We start from the raw sequence: 20,688 nt of genomic DNA, 5'->3' as shown, positions 1-20,688 counted from the left end.
AATATATTTTTAAAAGGCATGAAACTTGATACTCAGGGAGATTTGGGTGTCTTCCAAAGAAGGAACCCAAAAATAGCATGCAGGTATAGCAAGCAATTAGGAAGACAAATGGCTTCTTGGCCTTTACTGCAAGGGGATTGGAGTATAGAATACAGAAGCCTTGCTACAATTGTACAGGGCTTTGGTGAGACCACATCTGGAATACTGTGCAATTTTGGTCTCTATTTATTAAACGATATACTTGCATTGGAGGAGGTACAGTGAAGGTTCACTAAATTGGTCCCTGGCATGAGGCAATTGTCCGATGAGAGGCTGAGTAAATTGGGTCTACGTTATGTGGAGTTTAGAAGAATGAGAGGCGATGTCGTTGAAGCATACAAGATCTGAAGGGTTTTAATAGGTTAGAAGCTGAGAGATTGTCATCTGTTTGGGGAACCTACTCAAGATAAGGGGCTGACCATTTAGGACTGAGTTGAGAAATAACTTAGATAAAAACAAAAAAACTGCGGATGCTGGAAATCCAAAACAAAAACAGGATTACCTGGAAAAACTCAGCAGGTCTGGCAGCATCGGCGGAGAAGAAAAGAGTTGACTTTTCGAGTCCTCATGACCCTTCGACAGAACTTGAGTTCGAGTCCAAGAAAGAGTTGAAATATAAGCTGGTTTAAGGTGTGTGTGTGTGTGTGTGTGTGTGTGTGTGTGTGTGTGTGTGTGGGGCGGGGTGGGGGGGGGGGGGGGGGGGGGGGGTTGTAGGGACAAACAAGCAGTGATAGAAGCAGATCATCAAAAGGGTTGTGAATCTTTGGAATTCTCTACCCCAGAGGGTTGTGGATGCTCCATCATTGAATACAGTTAAGGCTGGGATAGACAGATATTTGATGTCTTGGGGAATTGAGGGATATGGGAGCAGGCGGAAAAGTGGAGTCGAAACCAAGATCAGCCTTGATTGTATTGAATGGTGGAGCAGGCTTGACAGGCCGTTTGGTCATTTCTTGTGCTCAAATCATGCTTGGCTAAGATTGAGTTGTTTGAAGTAATGGAGAGCGTTGATGGAGGTGTGTTGTCGATGTGTAAATGGAATTTCAGAAGGCATCTGATAAAAAAACCACATCTTTAACCTCTTGGCAAAATTGAAACCAATCAGATTAGAGGGCCAGAAAACAAATAGTAGTGGTGAGCAGTTGTTTTTCAGACTGGAAGGAAGCGTGCCGGTGTCCCTCATTGGTCAGTTTTGGGATCACTGCGTTTTTTGATATATATCAATGAATTGACTTGGGTAAGCAGGGTATAATTTAAAAAAATTGCAGATGAAATGGAATTTAGAAGTAACCTAAACAGTGTGGACAGTAACCAGACTTGGGATGACATATCTGGTGGCGGCAGACACCTGACGGATGCAATTTATTGTAGAGAAGTATGTAATAATTGAATTTGGTATGAAGAATGAGGAAAAGCATTATAATCTAAATGGTACAATTTTAAAGCAACAGGGAAACCTTGGAGTGTGTGTACACAATTATAAGTGTAGGACAAGCTGAGAAGGCTGTTCAAAAAACATATGGGATCTTTGACTTTACAAATAGAGGCATAGAGTACAAAAGTGAAGGGGTCATGCTAAACGTTTATAAATCACTGGTTTAGGCACTATCTGGAGTACTATGTCCAATTCCGAGCACCATACATTATGAAGGACATCAGTGCCTTAGAGACGATGCAGAAGAGATTTACCGGAATGGTATTGGGGATGCAGAAGTTCAGTTACATTATCGAGAGACGAGAGAAGTGGGGTTGCCATCTTATAGCAGGGAAGGTTAGGGAGATTTAATTAAGGTATTCAAAAGCATGAAGTGACAGAATGATCAGTAACCAGAGATCTCAGATTTAAGATGGTTAGCAAAAGAACCAGAGGAAAGAGGAGGATTTTTTAACTTAGTAGTTATGACCTGGAATGTATTGCCTGAAGGGTATTGGAAGCAGACTTGATAGTAACTCAAAAAGGAAATTAGATAAATAATTGAGGGGGAAAAATTTGCAGGCTAGGGAGAAGGCCAACCTGTCATTTTATCAAAACTTACGCTTCGGCAAAGATTAGAATTTCACTTTGAATGGAAATTCTATCTGAACTTAGGCTTGACCTACAGACAGGAGTACAAGTTTCTGACTGTTGCTCTCTTAGCTTTCAATTGATTTTTTTTTTTCAGGTTCCCAGAGTACCAGTGCAAGCACTCGCAATGGTAGTTCCACCCCAGGAACCTGACCAGTCCCCAGCAAATGTTGGAGCTACGCTTTCTGTCATAAATAAAGGTGAGTTTTTTGTTTGTTCTATTGGTTGAGGGAGGTAGTTAATGTGCTTTTCTGTGGATTGTAAGTGTATAGTTTGCTTCCCAATTCCCATCCCTTAGCGGCCTGAGTCTCAAAGAAAGCACACTGAAGGAAGCATGAAGGAACATGTAGGAAATATAACATTTGTGTTTAACAACTCCATTTGTTTTTATAAATTAAGCACATGGTTTCATATGAGGCAAGTTTAGTTTTCAATTTGTCTTTTTTTGTATTATTTATTTAAGACTCGTTATATGTAACTAAGAGTTTAAATACTATTTGTGTCCCTTGAAAGTAAGATTTTCTGCCTACTATAACAGTTTCATGGACTTTTCATCGTCACCTAGCTAACAGTAGGATTAACTGGTTTGGACAGATTTCATGTCTAATTCCTCAGGGTAGAGTGCTGGGGGGTGAAAATTTTCATGGCTGTGGAGATCAGTGTTAGAAACTGCCAACTTGCCTTTTTGAGGTGAGAGAATAGGGAGTCATATATTTTGTTTGAGAATGGCATACCAGTGTTATTTCATTATGCCGTTATGATTTCTATTTACAAGAAGAGTTTCAATTGAGACCAGAAAGCTCTGAAGAATCTTAACGCTACTCCTCTCTCTCAAATGGTTCTTAGGGCCATCACAGCATGTATATTGGTGGCTTGGGAGGTCTGAGGAGTAATCAAGATAGTGCTCTTGTGAGAAATATGTAGTGTAGTTTGTAGCTTCACATACAATCACAGAATGTTACAAAACTAAGAGAAAACATTAATATTACATTCCTAGATCATTGATGTTTTTGACCTAGTGCCTCATATAGTTCCCATGAGGAAACTGGAAGCTGTGGGAGTACATAGCTGTATCTTTAATTTTATCCAAGATTGTACTCCAAGTCTAAGAATCATCATAAGGACAGTTAAGAGACTCACTGAAGTTCTTTCCCTATATTCACTATTGCCCGTCTCATGCAGTGTTGCCATAAATGTTTCATAAAGTGAGTGAGTGCTTTCCAGGCATTTCTGAAAGACTTAGTTTGCTTTTTATGAAGATATCCTCTTGTGATGTTGGTGAATTTATCTGGGGATAAATGTGCTTTACTTAAACCATGTTGAACCATAGGTTAACCAGCACCACTATTTGGTGGATGTCTGTAAAAGTAGTATTATGATTTTGAAGTGTATGCCCTCTTTGCTCTTTGACGCAAATACAGGGCTGTAGTGGATGCCACCGTAGTCTGGACTATGTTGGGAAGGATTGTTGAGCGTTTGATCTCCATTTTTAATCTCAACATCCCATTGCTAGTAAAGCTAATGGATGTCGGAGGTGTGTCCAGAAAGTTTGTCGTCATGTTTTCAAGCCCCTGCATGTGTAAAAGAAGGGTTTCCTTTGGTCCACTTGAGAGATCCAGATCCCAAGGGGTGGATTTGTGGCATTAATGGTACATAATTGCATGAAGGAGTTTCTGGCCTGCATTCAGTGGTTTGGAGGTGGAGTCATGTTTATTGCAGACAGGGTCTCTGCCGAAACTGCTAAATGAAGGCCTAGATTGAACAGTTGATGAGGAAGCCTAGTACATAGTCTTGGATTTAGATGTCTGCAACATCAATATGGTACGTATGTTACCAGCTGTCCTACATAGTTCCTTCCACACGCTAAAAGTAAGTAACTGTAGCTAAGGAGGAAACTGAAACCTCTCTATCTTCACTAACCTTACAATCCATTTGTTCAAACAGACTTTAATCGCCTCTATCTTCTTGGCTTGGCATCAATTTTTCTCTGACCACCTGTGAAGCGCTTTGGAACATTTCATCACACTGAAGATGCTATACAAGTTTAAGCTTCTGATGTTGATAGCTGATAGGATATACCAAAGATGGCTATAAGACTTGTACGTCCAAAGCTTATACCCACTGTGGTTTATTTTGCAGGGAGGCAAGCAGTTAACACTGAAGCTCCACACCTCAAACTGAGGAATGGTGTGATTAGGAAAACAGTGGCTTTACATGGTCAGTTTTACTGTTCACCGTGCTGCTTCTGAGGAGTTCCTGGTAATAGCTGACTTGTAGGGAGCTCCCAAATATGCGCTTGTCAGGTAGTGATCAACCAAAGACAGTCCTTCTTGGGAAGGCTTTAAGGAAAAATAACTAGGACGCCATCGTCTCCAATATGATGATTTTGGTGGTGGAAAAATGGAAAAGAAGTCAACTGACTTGGTAAACCAGTATCTAATAGGTTTTCAGTTGCTACAGCTGATGCTTTACCAACAGCTCGGTTACTGAGAGACCTGTTTGTGGGGGGTGCAGGGCTACAGTTTCACACATCACTAAGATGTAGCCCTCATTGGATACTATTTTTAACTTGACAGCTGGGAGAAACTTGTGCTCTACTAGTAAGATATGTGGCACTAGCAGGACATGTGACTAAGCTCCCGGGATATGTTAAGGCTAAGAGAAAGGATTGGGAAGGTCTTCAAGCTCATGCCAAAGGAGCTGTAACCTGGTGATGAATTTTAGTGTATATTTTTAAAAATCATTTTGTGGGATGTGGGCGTTACTGGCTAGGCGAGCATTTATTGCCAATCCCTAGTTGCCCTTGAGAAGGTGGTGCTGAGCTGCCGCCTTGAACCGCTACAGTCCATGTTGTGTAGGTACACCTACAGTGCTGTTAGGAAGGGAGTTCCAGGATTTTGGCCTAGCGATGGTGAAGGAACGGCAATATATTTCCAAGTCAGGATGGTGAGTGACTTGGAGGGGAACTTCCAGATGGTGGTATTCCCATATGTCTGATGCCGTTGCCCTTCTAGATGGTAGTGGTTGTGGGTTTAGAAGGTGCTGTCTAAGGAACCTTGGTGGGTTCCTGCAGTGCATCTTGCACCCAGCTATCAGAAAAAATTGAAAATTCCCAAAGTTTAATTGAGTCTTAGAAATATTGTACAGTATGATGCAACTCTCAAATATGGAGGAAGGCATGCATCTGAGAACGTTTTTAAGGATATAAGACCAGTTACAAGATTATTTTACAACCGCTTTGTGTTGAGTGAGAAAAATATAAAAAATAAAGTGAGTAGGCATTTGTATTTACTAGATTTGTTAGTATTATATAATGCTAGCTACTTGTTCTTTTGGCATACTTTAATATCTGAACACATCTCATTAAGCTCTGGAGTGACAGCTACCCTTCTCCACCTTTCAAGATACCCACCAACCAGATGCTCCTCAATGAGAAGGGAGGCTGAAGACACTTAAGCAATTCCATTGGTGATCTGAACAGTGATCTCAGATCATCTGAAGGGATTGTTCAAGGTGACTCCATATTATGCTAAATGCTTGCTCCTGTAGCTGAGGATGATGAATAGCGTATGAAATATTTTTGCAGATGCACAGCTGGAATTGTAAGCAAATGTGTGGCCAGTGACATCAACTGCTGTAGTGCCTGCTGACAATGACAATGGCAATGACAGGAGGACTGCTATTGCAGAGTTCCATAGTCAGAACTTTTTTCTGTAAGGAGAACCCAATACTGCCATGAAAATTCCCAATTAATTTGAGCAATGATTGTTTAGGCTCCACTGTAATGCATTACTCAATCTAGCCTAACTGTTAACTTTTTTATATCTAAGATATGTAATTTGTTTACAAATAGCTGCTGGGACTGAGGCAACCAAAGATTGTCCTTTTCAAGTTCACTGCTTTAACATCTTAACAGACTGAGGCAGACAGCAGCCTTCATTGCAAAACACTTAATTTTAAACTGGCAAGGGAATGCATTTAGCTGTTACTTCACTTTTTTTTTAAAAAAAGGTATCCTGTTTACACTAAGAATTCTCAAGTAATTGAAATATTTTGTTAAGGTCTTGCGGGGGATATAAAAGTTGCTTAGTCTGGACTAAACAATTTCCATATAATTCAATAAAGGGCACAATGGTTTTTGGTTAATGAGACTTGGGTTGCAAATACAGATCAGCCACTTTTATCTTGTTGCACTAACATGGTTGGTGTTGCCACCTCCCTAGGTTCAGAACACCAAACTAAAAATGTCTGGGGGCTCATAACAGGTGGACTGGCCTTAGTGTCTTAGCAGGATTAGTTAGGGGTTGTCATCTGCTTCATGCGATCTGCTTTGGAACTAGAATTATCACAGTGATACAGCAGTATAAAAGCAGCTCGTCACATTTGAATATTAAGATGTTCAAATCATAAGCAGTGATCAACTAATTGCCCTGTTAATATTAATTTTTGGGTTCTACTTTTAAACTAGTATTGTCATTATCAATATTAATACTATTAAGTATTACTTTCTGGCACAAAAACACAACAGAAAAAGTGGCTCAAAAATAAATTAAAGATATTAGATCGAAAGAGGAGCCAGAAAAGTAGCTAGAAAAAGGAGCAAGCCTGAAGATAGGGAGCAATTTAGAATTCAGCAAAGGAAGACCAGGAGATTGATTAAGAGGGGAAAAATAGAGTAAAGGGGGAAAATTGCAAGGAACATAAAAGAGAACTGTAAAAGCTTCTATCAGTACGTAAAAAGAAAAAGATTAGTGAAGACAAATATAGGTCCCTTACAGCCCAAAACGGGAGAATTTATCATAGAGAGCAAGGGAATGGCAGAGCAATTAAACACTACTTTTGTGCTGCCTTCTGTGAAGATAGAACTAATACATTCTCAGAAATGCTAGGGAACGATGGGTCTAGTGAGAAGGAGGAATTGAAGGAAATTAGTATGACTAAAATAATAGTGCTGGAGAAATTAATAGTCCTGAAATCCGATAAATCCCCAGGACCTGATAACCTATAACCCAGTGTACTAAAGGAAGTGGCCATGGAAACAGTGGATACATTGGTTGTCATCTTCCAAAATTCTGTAGATTCTGGAACAGTCCCAGCAGATTGGAGGGTGGCAAAGGTAACCCCACTATTTGAAAAAGGAGGGAGGGAGAAAAGAGCGAATTACAGACCAGTTAGCCTAACATCAGTAGTAGTAGGGATAATGCTAGAGTCTATTATAAAGGATGTGATAACAGAACACTTAGAAAATACCAACAGGATTAGGCAAAGTCAACATGGATTTATGAAACGGAAACCAGGTTTGACAAACCTATTGGAGATTTTAGAGGACGTATCTGGTAGAATAGATATGGGAGAACCAGTGGATGTGGTGTATTTGGATTTTTAGAAGACTTTTGATAAAAGTCCCACAAAAGAGGTTAGTGTGCAAAATTAAAGCACGTGGGACTGGGGGTAATATATTGGCATGGATTGAGAATTGGTTACAGACAGGAAACAGTAGGAATAAATGGGTCTTTTTCGGAATGGTGGGCAGTGACAAGCGGGGCACCTCGGGGATCAGTGCTTGGGGCCCCAGCTGTTCACAATATAGATCAATAATTTTGATGAGGGAACCAAATGTAATATTTCCAAGTTTGCTGATGACACAAAACTAGGTGGGAATGAGAGTGGTGAGGAGGATGTTAAGAGGTTTCAAGACAATTTGGACAAGTTGAATGAGTGGGCAGATGCAGTATAATGTGGATAAATTGGAAATTGACCACTTTTGTAGGAAAAACAGAATGGCAGAGCATTAATTAAATTGTGATAGATTGGGAAATGTTGATGTATAAAGATCCTTGTACACCAGTCGTTGAAAGCAAGCATGTAACTCTTTCGAGTACAAACCCGTTTCCATCTGTTTCAGATGAAGTTACATTGTTTCATAGTTTGCCATTGTGAGTTTTGAACTCTTGATCTTGGGGTTACAAACCCAGTACCATAACCACTTGGCTATTTAGGCCAAGCCGAAAGCAAGCATGTAGGTGCAGCAAACGGATAGGAAGGCAAATGGTATGTTGGCCTTCATTGCAAGAGGATTTGAGTACAGGAACAAGGATGTCTTACTACAGCTGTACAGCACCTTGATGAGATCACACCTGGAGTATTGTGTGCAATTTTTGATCCCTTTACCTAAGAAAGGATATAATTGCCATGGAGGGAGTGCAGTGAAGGTTCACCAGACTGATTCCTGTGATGGCAGGATTGTCATATGAGGAGAGATTGGGTTGACTAGGCATGTTTTCGCTGGAGTTTAGAAGAATAAGAGGGGATCTCATTGAAACGTATAAAATTCTGACAAGGCTGGACAGACTGGATGCAGGGGTGATGTTTCCTCTAGCTGGTGGAGGGGGTCCAGAACAAGGGATCACAATCACAATAGAATATACGGTGGGCCATTGAGCACTGAGATGAGAAATTTCTTCACTGAGGGTGGTGAACCTGTGGAATTCTCTACCACAGAAGGCTGTGGAGGCCAAGTCACTGAATATATTTAAGAAGGAAATAGATTTCTATACTCTAAAGGCGTCAAGGGATATGGGGAGAGAGCAGGTGTATGGCATTGAGATAGAGGATCAGCCATGATCATATTGAATGGCCGAGCCGACTTGAAGGGTCGATTGGCCTACTCCTATTTTTCTATGTTTCTATCACCAGCTTCCTGTTAGTCAATCTTCATCTCAATTGCCTGAATTAATTATTCTGAGGTTAAATAAATTTAGATAAACAGATATAAAATATATAAGTCTACTGAACAAATTCAGTATTATATGTTTAGTAAATTAATATCCTGATCTCTCATTTCACATTGTGAATAACATGCTAATTTTGTTGCGTAAATTTCCTTGCATCTAGCTTTTGATGCATATTAAGCAGGTGACTGCATAATGTGAAGTATTTAAATTTTTAAATATTTTCTGCAAAAGATAGATATGAACTGTTGTATTTTTATCAAGTTGTGAAATCATCCTGCTCACATTTAATTTTAAAGTTACTTTAATATCAGTACATGTATAATGAGCCAACTGGTCACCACCTGTGTTGTGCCACTCTTGTTTGCAAGACCTTTTCGGTACATTTTGGATTGTTATGTGATTGACATTAAACAATACATGATTGACAGAGCAAACAATGTTTTAGCTTTAGAACCAATTAATAGTTGACACTTGTCAACAATTATTCCTATTGCCCTGTCCCATTACTTAACTAGTTTTACATAAGTGCAATTAATTTTGAAAAAGTAGATTGAGAATTATATTGATGGTAAAATTAATATTATTGAGAAAATTGATAATTGAGTGATAATTGAGCTTCTGAACACTGGACTATCTAATATCTAATATTTTAGTTACAGAAAATTCATTTGCTTTTGTTTCAAACCTCCAGTTTTCATTGTAAAATGCAGCATCGCTCCAAAATTAATGGTTTTTTTGTAAAATGCAGCTTTGCTCCATAATTAAAAGATGCCTGGAAGAGGATTGCAATTCAAATTAGTTTTGTATCACATTTCAAGGGGTATTGTCTTCATGAAAAATGAAATGCCAATCATTTTTGTCATTTGTGTAAACACAACATAAAAATGTCATTTCATTTGGATGCTATGTTGTGGCAAATGATGTGGTGTTCTTTGCACATTCAAACAAAAAAGCATTTGCCAAGTGCTTTTGCATGAAGATGGTGTTTCTCTTGTAAAAGTTCATATTAATGTTTTTGTAAGCCAAAAACACTTCCAGGAAAGCAAAATGCTACAGGTGCTAGAAATTTGCTCACTTTGGGTTAGTGAGGGCTAGCTAGTTGTCAACTGGCCATACACTGGCATGAAGTCTTACAGACCTACTATAAATAGACATTGAGTGTCTTTGTCTACGAGCAGCTATTTTAAAGCAAAAAAAATCCTTTTTCAGGCAGCTGAATTTTGAGAGCTGTCTTGCTCTTTACTTTGGCAATGATTAAAACTTAGCAGGAAAATTAGGTTTAAAAGTTTTGAGGATTCGTTTCTGCTTCAACATATTAGAAGAGTCAGTTAATGAATTGTTTTAAATTTCTAACAGACCTCCCATTTCAATGGATTTTGAATTCGAGCAGCTAAGACTGAAGCTTCAGTATCCTCCTCGGTTTTCTTTGGTCTGCCTTTTGTAATTGGCTGTTTTCAGACTGTTGTCATAATATATCTGCTCACTGCTGGTGGACTTACTCTCTCCTCCGTACCTCACCAAAAAAAATTGATGCACAGTATGTGCATGTGTACTTTTCAGAGGTGAAGATTATGAAATATCTTTAGTTTTTATTATTGACTAATGTCTTTCATCTGGAAATAGTTTTCAGTATACTTAATCAACTTGCTGCCTTTCCTAAAGAGGATGGTTCATTCTGAATTATAATTTTATGGGTTCAGGTTCCCTTTGCCGTCTTGTCCAAGTAGTGAGTTCTCTCTGTGAGCAGGAAACAGTAAGTTGCATTTGTATTGTGCCTTTAGCTTAGTTAAAGGTCCCGAGATGCTTCATAGAAGCATTGCGAAATAGAATTTGACAGTCACATAAGGAGATATTAAGACAGGTCAAAAACTTAGACAAAGCACTAGGTTTTAGAAAGTATCTTAAAGGAGGAGAGAGGGAGGCAGAGAAATTTAGGGAAGCAATTTCAGAGCCTAGGGCTAAGACATCTGAAGGAATGGTAGAGAGATCAAGAACGTACAAGAGACTAGAACTGGAGCATTGTAGAGTTGAAGAGGTGCTGAGCTAGGAACTAGTGGGCCATTGAAGCATTCTATAAGAGACGAAAATTTAAAATAGAGGTGTTGCTGGATCAGGAACCAATGTAGGACATTGAGCACAGGGGTGATGGGTGAAAGGGGCTAAGTGTCAAGTTGGGATATGGATGTAGAAGTGTCATTATGCTCTTCACATGAGTGCTATCAAAGATGGAGCTTAATCCTATCCATGCCCAATATCCATACATTATTGTTTCCCAACAAGGGTCTTTGGATAATGATCAGGAATGGAAACTCTACCTATTTTTTTCCCTTTCTCAACCCTGACCCTGAGGTCATGCATAGTGCTCCTGCTGCTCGAGCTGAGATTAACTAACTCTGTAAAAGACTAGAAATTAAGCCTGATGCTTTCCTTGTCCAGCATCACCATGAGCTTTATTGCATGAAACGATGGAACCATTGAGGAAAATTTACCTGTCAACTTGAAATAGTATTCTGTGAAAATTTAATTTGCGAACCTCAAATATTTGTATATTCGAAGTTCATTAGCATCTCTTTCCATGTGGCATCAGCATATAAAGTTAATGGAGAAGTTATAGTATTCAAAATACATTCATGATTTCTGTTGTGCAATTCTTTAAAAAGAAATCTAGAGAAACACGGAACAATTTTTAAAAACTTTACATACACATGAATCTTTTCTGATTTTGGATAATTATCTAGCAGTTAATGTGATTTACCTAGTCTAATTCAAAATGAAATATCGACTGAGAACTATTACCATTGGAAAGTTTTGGTCAAAGTTTCTTCAGATAGCCACTTTTGTTGCACCCTATAACATTTAGTCTAGACCTCTAGTACTTGACAGAAATTGTCCAAGTGTAAATTATCTAAACATTCAGAAAATTTGAATCCCCACAGTTGCATTATTTGGCAGCCTTTTCCAGTTGACCTGTGAGCCACTTTAAGTTTGATTTGGATAAGCTTATAATATCTGGGGGCAAGAGTTATGTAGTTGTAGCATTCAAACATGGAAATAGATTATCATTTAAAACATTATTACAATACCAAGTTTTAAAAGTGACTTAATATTGTTCAGCCATCTTGCTATTTTTGTACTTCTGCCCTATATCCAAGCTTAACATTTTCTAGAAATGCCATAAAGGAGACTATTTTTAATGTAATTTTTTTTCCTTTCCCTCTTACTCTGACAAAAAAATCGTGACAAATAATTTCAGATACCTTACAAAACTGATATCTGGAATGCAAATACTTCATTAGATTGAACAAAGCAAATGTAGAATAGTTTATGTTCAGTGCTAGACTGAATAAAAGCCACAAAGTGGTGAAAAGTTTACACTGGTTTACACTGGTTTCACATGGGTAAGTAATTTTTGCATGGCATTTTTTCAAACATTTTTCGTGTGCTTAGGTACATCCAAGCAGAAGTCCAGTCCCCTGCAGGTAGCGGAACAGGATGTCCAGCCCTTCCACGAATACCAGCCTTTAGAATGCATTGTGGAAGAAACGGAAGGCAAGCTGACAGAGCTGGGACAAAGAATTAACGCAATTGAGAAGGCACAATTGAAGTCACTAGAGTTGATTCAGGGAGACACTTTAACCAAAGACAAGATAGAAGAACTAAAAAAGAGCAGAGAAGAGCAAGTCCAGAAGAAGAAAAAGATTTTGAAAGAGCTGCAAAAAGTTGAAAGGGAATTGCAGCTGAAAACTCAGCAGCAGTTTACCAAAGAGTACTTGGAAGCCAAGGGTCAACAGCAGACACTTCAGCTCCAGCAACAACAGCAGCAATGCCCACAAGGAGGACTGTTCCCCCAGGTGGGGACTGGTGACTGTCTGCCAGAGGAAGACTTTTCAAAGTTGCCTCAGGTGGACACCATCTTGCACAGAGATGGCCAGCAGCAGCCACCTGCAACCCAAATGGGGTTTGTTCCTATCCAACCTTTAGCAACACAAGTGTCTCCAAACTTTACTAGTTCTGTTTATCCTATCACTAACGTACCTGATCTACAGCGAGTAATTGTGAACCAGCCTTTGTTAGGACAGGCACAACTTGCTGGACTTGGACAGGGACTCTTAGCTCAAGCACCTGATGGATTAATGGTTGCAACTCCAGCACAGACGCTAACTGACACTCTTGATGACATCATGGCAGGTGGGTTAAGAATTGGTCAACTTTACCTTTTACCTTTGCTCACATCTACTAGCTTTTAGGTACAAATGGACTTTTTGTTAGATCCATTGAGACACAGAACTATAGATTTAACAGCACACTAATGCTTAATCAAACTATTGCAATAGCAAGGCTGTTTAAGCCAGCTGACTAATACCATTCCTTTCAAATAGTACTTGATTTTTGAAATGCTGGAAGTGCAGAGAAGTTAATCATTATCTGAAAGAGAAAGTAAGACTAATGTTTTGACTATGATACTCCATCACAATTGAACAGCCCTTATAAGAACCATGCCTCAAACTGTTAACTTTTCTTTTTTCTATCAATGCTTGTTAACTTGCTGTGCATTGTCAGCATGTTCTATTTTCAGATTTCCAGTTTTTATAAATGTTCTTTATAAATTCTCATTGACACTTTGTGTCATTAATAAGATGAAAAATAAAATGGGCATGCAAATCACAAACATTAGCTTGAAAGTATAATCAGGATTTTTTTTTGCTAAAATTGACATGTTTTGCCATTTACATGTATAAATGCATGGGACAGGATCTCGATTTTGACTTTTGTTCTATCCCTTTAACCTTTTTATGTGGCAATTTTGTAACTGGTCTGTCGTTTTTATCGACCTTCATCCCAAAATAGTTTAAACCACATGAAGCTGAAATAGAGAGTATTGTACAACTTGGGGGACAGTTTTATTACACATTTTGTCACTGCAAAGCCAGTGCCACTTTGAGTAATGTAATCTGCAGTATAACTGCAGTTAAATTGGAATAAGTTTGAGATTCAGCTTTGGATAAGAAACAACTTCCAGGAGGTTATTTCACACCAATGGCTTTGCAACAACTAGAATTTGGCTGCCACAGTACAGAAACTTTTAAGTAAAAAACAATCCAGCCAACCACTGGCCTGAAAATATAATCTTCTATATTTTAATGTTATGCAGTGGCTGTTGTGAGAAGTTGATGTTGCCTTATTGTAGAGTGAACAGTGAAGCTCATTTACACTATAATTGCAGGTACTGCCATTAAATAATAGTTTGCTATAACTGCAGCACTTCCAGTAAAAATTCAAAATCAAAATTTATATTTTGTATATCAAGAAATCAAAACTCAGCCTCCTGTTTCACATAAAGCTGACGTGCTTCAAAAGCTCTTGTAATGTATTACTGTTTTCCAATCAAAATGCTTTATTCTTAAGACTATGAACCTGAATGAATTGATTCTAACTTGCACTTCTCAGGTATCCCTTTATGAAGGATTAAGGAACACTAATTTTCGAAAATGGGCAAAACTTAAACATTGTGTTGAATCAGTCTGATCTTAGCCTTTACTTAAGAATTTAATGTAGTTTGTCATCCGATGGGAAAGTCCCATCTTCTAAATATCATGCTAATTTGAACTGTCCAAACAAAGTAATAGAAGAGAGTTGTCACAGTGGTACACTTTTCTGGTTTCATAAATATGGTTCTCTAATGCCAGGTTATATTTGATATTGAGGGGAGTGTTTCAATTAGTTTGAGAAGATGGTGTAAAATTTGGATTCAAAAGTGCAAATATTAGGTATTATAAATGGACATTTTTGAAAGTGCTGAATAGTTGACTCATGAGGAATGTGGTTTGTTTTTCAGACTTAATTGGATTTTAGCTCCAAAGAGCATGGACATAAGACTCAATCTTACTGAATTTCTTAGTGAACTGTTAGTAGGCTGATGGTAGATGTTTGTAGTGTGTTTTTTAAAACTCTGTGCTATTGTTGCGGTGGTAAATTATAATAGTGGCACCTAGTGGTAGCATGATGACACCCTAGGATTTTGTTCGAAATTTATTGCAAGCAAAACCTCTTTCACATCAGAATTAAAACACAGTCAGTCACTTAAATATTAGCAGAACTTTGTTCTGTTAGGCCTAATCTTTGTTGTAATTTAATGTAACTCTTTGCATATTAAGTGTATTGTGAATCTGTTAATTTGGACTGAAGTTGTGTGAAAATGGGTTGAGTTTTTTAAAAAATCATTTTTTCAAATGAAAGGTAATATCCTTTTGGCATAAAAGTATAACTGAATTATGCTATTTGCAACAGCTTGGAATGGATAGCAGTTGCATTTCAAAAATGAACGTTTTGCCCCTTAGGAGGCGAGAGCCCTGTTGTCCTCCTGTGGAGGTGTGATTCTCATTGTAAAACATTTGTCTTCTTCCTTGGGTTGTCCCATACCATTCATTACCTGCAGCTAAGAGAGCTGAAACCAGCAACTACAAGTTGCACTAAAGATTCTGGGTAGGTAGAGGAGAAGGCAGAAAGCTGTCCAATTGTGTGGTTTTTCTTTTCAGTTGTTCTGATTAACTGGAGTTAAATTTGAATTGAATTCAAAATGAATTAAACCCATTTCAGAAATCTATAGTCTGCATTAAAACACTCCCACATCAGATATAGCGCAGCCAGATTAGAGTAAAGCACTCTCTTTTCTATAGTAGTTCTGTTTCTGAGCCATAATCTTGGATGAGCACTCACTATTTTTACCAGTGTGATACTTCCCATTTCCCATGATCCTAGGAGGTTGCTAAATTTAGGGGCAGTTTTGTGCTGTGGTCCATGTTCACTCGGATCTGGATTGATGCTGTTCAAGCTAATTTCACACAGGACCATTAGAGTGAACTGCTAGGAGAGCGTTTCATCCCATCAGTCTGGAGCTGGACTTGAAGTCAGGTTCTGAAGGTCAAAAGCTAAGGTCTTGTTCACTGTAATATCCACTCTGTTTGCCTATATCATTACTATCCAAGGAGCAAAATTGAGGGGCAAATTAGCAAATATTTCAAGAACCTTGTGCTATGCTAAACTATCATTTATAGTTTCTAATTCTTTGTAAAGCATTCTAATTCCTTTCTGTCTCTTTCTGATCATGAAGAATCCTTCAGGAATTGATCCTTGCTCTAAAATGACCTTTTGGTTTTGGGGCGGTGATTTTGCCTGGAAACAAATTAAATTAGCCAGTATTCTGGCACATAGTTGCTGTTGTGATTTTCTTTTTTGCTGGAAAGTGCATGCTTTGATATCATTTGAGGACAGGATGTTCAACTGTGATTATTCCCAGCATACACACACACAAAACCATTTGCACACTCTGTCCAGGCTTGTATACGAAGAATGACGACTTAACTGAAAATTCAGGACTGCTTGACTCCCTGGAGTGGTGGATAACATCCAAAATGGGAAAGATACTGAAGATTGTTTAACATAAGAACGACTCAAAGATGGGCCGTTATTGGAACAATTTTTTTGCATATGAACTTGGGTACTAATACAAAAATAAAAATTCAACCATTTTAAAAATCAGCAATTTGGGAGAGACCCTTTTTAGATCAGCAACCTCTACAGTGTACTAAGTTTTTAATGTCAAATGTCCTGGTCAACATTTACTTCACCCAGCACCAAAGCAGATTCTGGTCATTTGTCTTGTGTGTGAGAATTTGTGCAAATTGGCTGTTGTGTAGCAAATTATAACAGTAACTAAGTGTCAAACATAACCGTGTTTTCAAATTTACATCAGTTTAGCTAACAACTTATACCTCTGCTTTCCAAGACACAAATACAGCTCTTGTTTAGCTTGCAAACTCAACACCCTGGGACAAACTTTTTTCAAAATTTTTAGTTTAAAATTTATAGGTCTTTTTTTTTCTCTTGCCTTCAGTACCCTTCTTGAAAAGGATGGTTAAGACTCGATGTTTTTTTCCAGTTTGATATTACGTGCACCTTCTCTATAGTTCTGCTGTTAGCAGCAGTTGTTTAAACAAAAATATTTTAAGGTTCTTTCTGTAATTTTTCTTGCACTAAGGATGACTGAAAATCATGTTCGCATTTAAGATTGAAGTATTTCTGAAAAACTATATGTAAAATATATTTTTGGAACCTTTTATTGTAACCATATTTCATTCAGGGTTTGCAAATGCGAACTGTATCATTTTCACTTGCACTATCTAGGTGTTTTGTAAATAAACCCTGTCTTTTGACCATTTTTCCTCTCCCAGCTGGTCCAGTTGTTAATCACCTGGGGTATAAGGAAATTTTTATGCCCTGCTGGGCTAGTGTATCCAAATTTTTATTTGGTTTACTTTCACTGTTAAGTTAAATATCTTTTGTACACATCTATTAAGTTCGTTCTAAGTCTTTTTTTTGGCTGAAAAATCCTTATTTATTAAGACATTCCTTATAGCTTTTTTTCCTTTTGCTGTTGGGGTCAGCCTCAACACATTCTACATTATATTTCCAGGTTATGACAACTCACTTATGTGACACTGACAAGTGGAGTAAATGAGGGAATTTTATAGCTTCAGCTTGAATTTTGAAAAATTGAATTTAACTGATACAGCAGTATAAACCAGTATCCTGTATGCTTTATCAGCGTTCATGTTACTTGGACATATCACTTGGGCCTCAGCCCTTTTCCTCCCCCAGTGGTGTGTTCTGCTCCACAAATGGAGTACCATGCCTGTCTTCATTTCAAGTCTGCATTACCTGGCATTTGTCTGTATTTAGCTTTGTTTTTCACTGATCATCTTTGGTTCGAACTTTATTGGGTTCTTTGTAACATCTCAGCTACCTTGTTGCTTGGTGTCTGTAAACATTTTACTATTGCAATTTCATATGTGTACAAGGAACATAAGGGATCCTGCTAATAGCTCTAGCATACCATATTTTCTTGCTCTCTTTGTGACCTGGCTCCCTTTGACTCCCTTTAGCTGGTTAACTAGTTCATAGCTTGTATCCAGCGGCTTAATTTGCAACCTTGTGTTGCACTTTATCAGAGACCTTTTGAAGTCAAGGAACTCGGTGTCATATGCTTTGCCCTATTTTCCCCTCCCCAGAGTTGGCAAATTTATATTATGTAGAACCAAGTTGGCTGAGAAAGGGAGGTCTCAAGTTTACCTCTCGTTTTGTGCTGAGTTTGCTGATCTCAACAAGGAAGTAATAATCTGTATAAAGGAGAGTATTAATCAGCCAGGATACTAATTCCTACCACTTATTGAGTACCATATTGTGGAAGTGCACACTTGAACATGTAGAATGAGTCTCTGATGGAGCTGAGCTGTGCTGTGAAGTTCCGCACGGCCAAATAGCCTGCCATTTGTCATTGTCCATTTTGGGTGAAGCATGTCATTTCGGATGACATACTGGAGACTTGGCATCCCGTTGAAGGAAAGAACTTCAGTATGTGGAACGTTTGTTTTGGGAGAAAAGGCCTTCATAGCCATTGAATTACTTTTGAAATGTAGGCAAATATAGACAAAAAAATTCCCACAAACAGCAAATAAGGTGAATGACCAGTTATCTTGCTTTTGGTGAATAAGTGCAGCATTATTAGCAAGTAATGCTACTTACATCTATGTACGCAGGGAGTGTACATCTCATTTTATAGCCAGTACCTCCAACACTGTTGCACATCCTTAATATTTGGGTGCCAGTTTAGGTTATCTGCTCAAACCCTGGAACACACGAACCCACAACCTTGGATTCAAGAATATGATCATCTGAGTTTGATAGGTAAGGGGAGAAAATCGTGGGGGGAGGAGGGAACGCGGGGGAGACTCATAATTTTCGTAATTTAAATGCATGCCGGTAGGGGTGGGCAGCATGTTCTCACTGCTTTTGGAAAAAGTTATTTCTGCTGGATTATTCTCCCAAGTTGCTGAACTTTCAATGCCTTTAAGTGGCCATTCTTCAAGCCTGACCAAGATGGTAAATACTGGCACATCGTTTGACCAACGAGAACATCATAAGGATGTCCACTGTCTATAATATGCACTCTTCCAGCAAGCAGTGATTAGAAATGGGTACCATGATAAATTGCTTGTTATTTTTCCTCAATTAAGCTGTGTGTTCACTGCACACACCCCCCCCTCAATGCCCCAGCCACTCAAACATATGATATGCTCATGGATGCTGAGGTATAATTGTAGTGCCGCCAGCAGCGATCTGCTTGGACTCCCATGAATAATAAGGTGAAAATTGATGCCTTTTTGGTCTGTTTAGTTCAGTAAATGTTACATCCACCTACTGACTCACTGGGAGCCCATATTTTCAATATTAAAATTACATGGTTAAATATTACATGTTAACTTATTGAAGTGTCTTTCCTATCATTCAGGAAATGACAAATTGAGTTGCACTCACTTTGCACCTAACCTTTGCATAGTTGTAGAGATGGTTGTCAGAGATTGGGATTAGATTACCACACCACCTTCAGGAATAATGCATGGCACTGGGACAGCAACTGGAAATTTCAACAATTGCACATCTCGCACCTATGAATTGTACAAATCAAGCTGCTTTAGTTGGACCTTCTATTTTCAGGTGAGGTGGGGAACGAGAGAAAAAATTTTCCCATCCAAACAATATTTCCATCTGAGAAGAAAACTACATCAAAGAATTCTCCTTGTAATTTTTTCATCCCAGTGGTCAGAAAATTAAATGCATTTTTTGTTTCTAAATTGTATGAATTAATTCAACAGGATAAACCTGCAACATGTGAAGCTTACTATCCTGTTGAATATTTTTTAATGTAGGATAGTAAATGGGTGCATTTGTTCTTGAGGCAGCTAGCTCTTACAAATGAGCTGGAGATTGCGTTCTATGTTCAAAATTTGATAATATAAAACAATTTGTGTGAAGTTGGGGCAAAGTGAAGGAGCCCTTTACTCTGTAACTCATCGTCGCTGATTTGGAGTGCCTAATGTTGGCACAATGGGAAAGATATGACATTCCTGAAATCTATCACTGCTGTAAAAATTCAGCCCTATGCCTTTATCCCTGTGGAGTGGAGACACAGTTTCTAGCACATTTAATTTTATGATGTATACCACTTGGAGTCCAGCACTAAATGCTCTTGCTCGGTAGTCAAGAAGCAATGAAGTCATCTTTAAGTAGACAGGCTACCATCTGGTGCATTCAGTCTCCAGATGGAAAAGGGCCAGTTCATTAAAGTTTTCAGTGGGTGCTTTTGTTTTAACTATTCTATTAAATAATTAGTTATTAAATGAATTTTGGCAGTTGGCTGGAGTCCTCGGTAATTAGATGGTTGCACAAAATGACCTGATTTGGGGTTTCCTTACATTAAACCACCCAGAGTCCTCCAAATGACTGTTTCCTGATTAGAATATTTGTTTTCAGGGCAGTGAATTATCTAATTGTTTTAATTGCAGCAGCTTTAAAGATCCTTTGAATGAAGTTTTCCTTTGTGATTTTAAAAAAATATATAACGTTAGTCTGGAATGCTTTAACCTGTCAATTTAACCAATGAAGAAACCTGGAACTGAACAATTATCGTAGAACTTAAGGACGTCTTTATTGTTAGAATATCAATACTCTTTATTTTCATTATGCTAGTTTTGTTGATATATATATTCAACTTTTTGGTTTCATAATTAAAATCATCTCAGATTTTCATTTCATAAGAAACTTAATGGGTCTTTTGAGGAGTAAGATCAATAGGGTGCCATCCTTGAGACTACTTGGGCTATAGTTCAAAATTATTAAACTACTTTAATGGAGATTCTTCAATTTTCTGCAATTCCTAAATATGTTGCTTCCTTATTTAGCGATGTTATGTAATGCTGTCTTGTAAAATACTGGCATAATAATGGACCAGTT

The 20,688-nt window shown here is 38.2% G+C and overlaps 1 protein-coding gene across 12 annotated transcripts in view; it reads left to right on the top strand.

The window, feature by feature from the left end:
* Positions 1–20,688, top strand: part of ankhd1 (ankyrin repeat and KH domain containing 1) — a 200,145-nt gene that overhangs the window by 128,175 nt on the left and 51,282 nt on the right. For 9 of the 12 annotated variants that reach the window (XM_041192971.1, XM_041192974.1, XM_041192963.1 and 6 more), the window contains 2 exons: positions 2,202–2,304; positions 12,286–13,026. In XM_041192971.1, the coding sequence (XP_041048905.1) occupies positions 2,202–2,304; positions 12,286–13,026 (844 nt within the window). The remainder of the gene's footprint in view (positions 1–2,201; positions 2,305–12,285; positions 13,027–20,688) is intronic. The other 3 variants (XM_041192973.1, XM_041192975.1, XM_041192972.1) reach the window with 1 other exon arrangement.

This window comes from Carcharodon carcharias, chromosome 8, assembly GCF_017639515.1.
Source record: "Carcharodon carcharias isolate sCarCar2 chromosome 8, sCarCar2.pri, whole genome shotgun sequence".
Lineage (NCBI taxonomy): Eukaryota > Metazoa > Chordata > Chondrichthyes > Lamniformes > Lamnidae > Carcharodon > Carcharodon carcharias.
The sequence above is the reverse complement of the archived record's forward strand: the minus strand, read 5'-3'. Positions and strand labels throughout refer to the sequence as shown.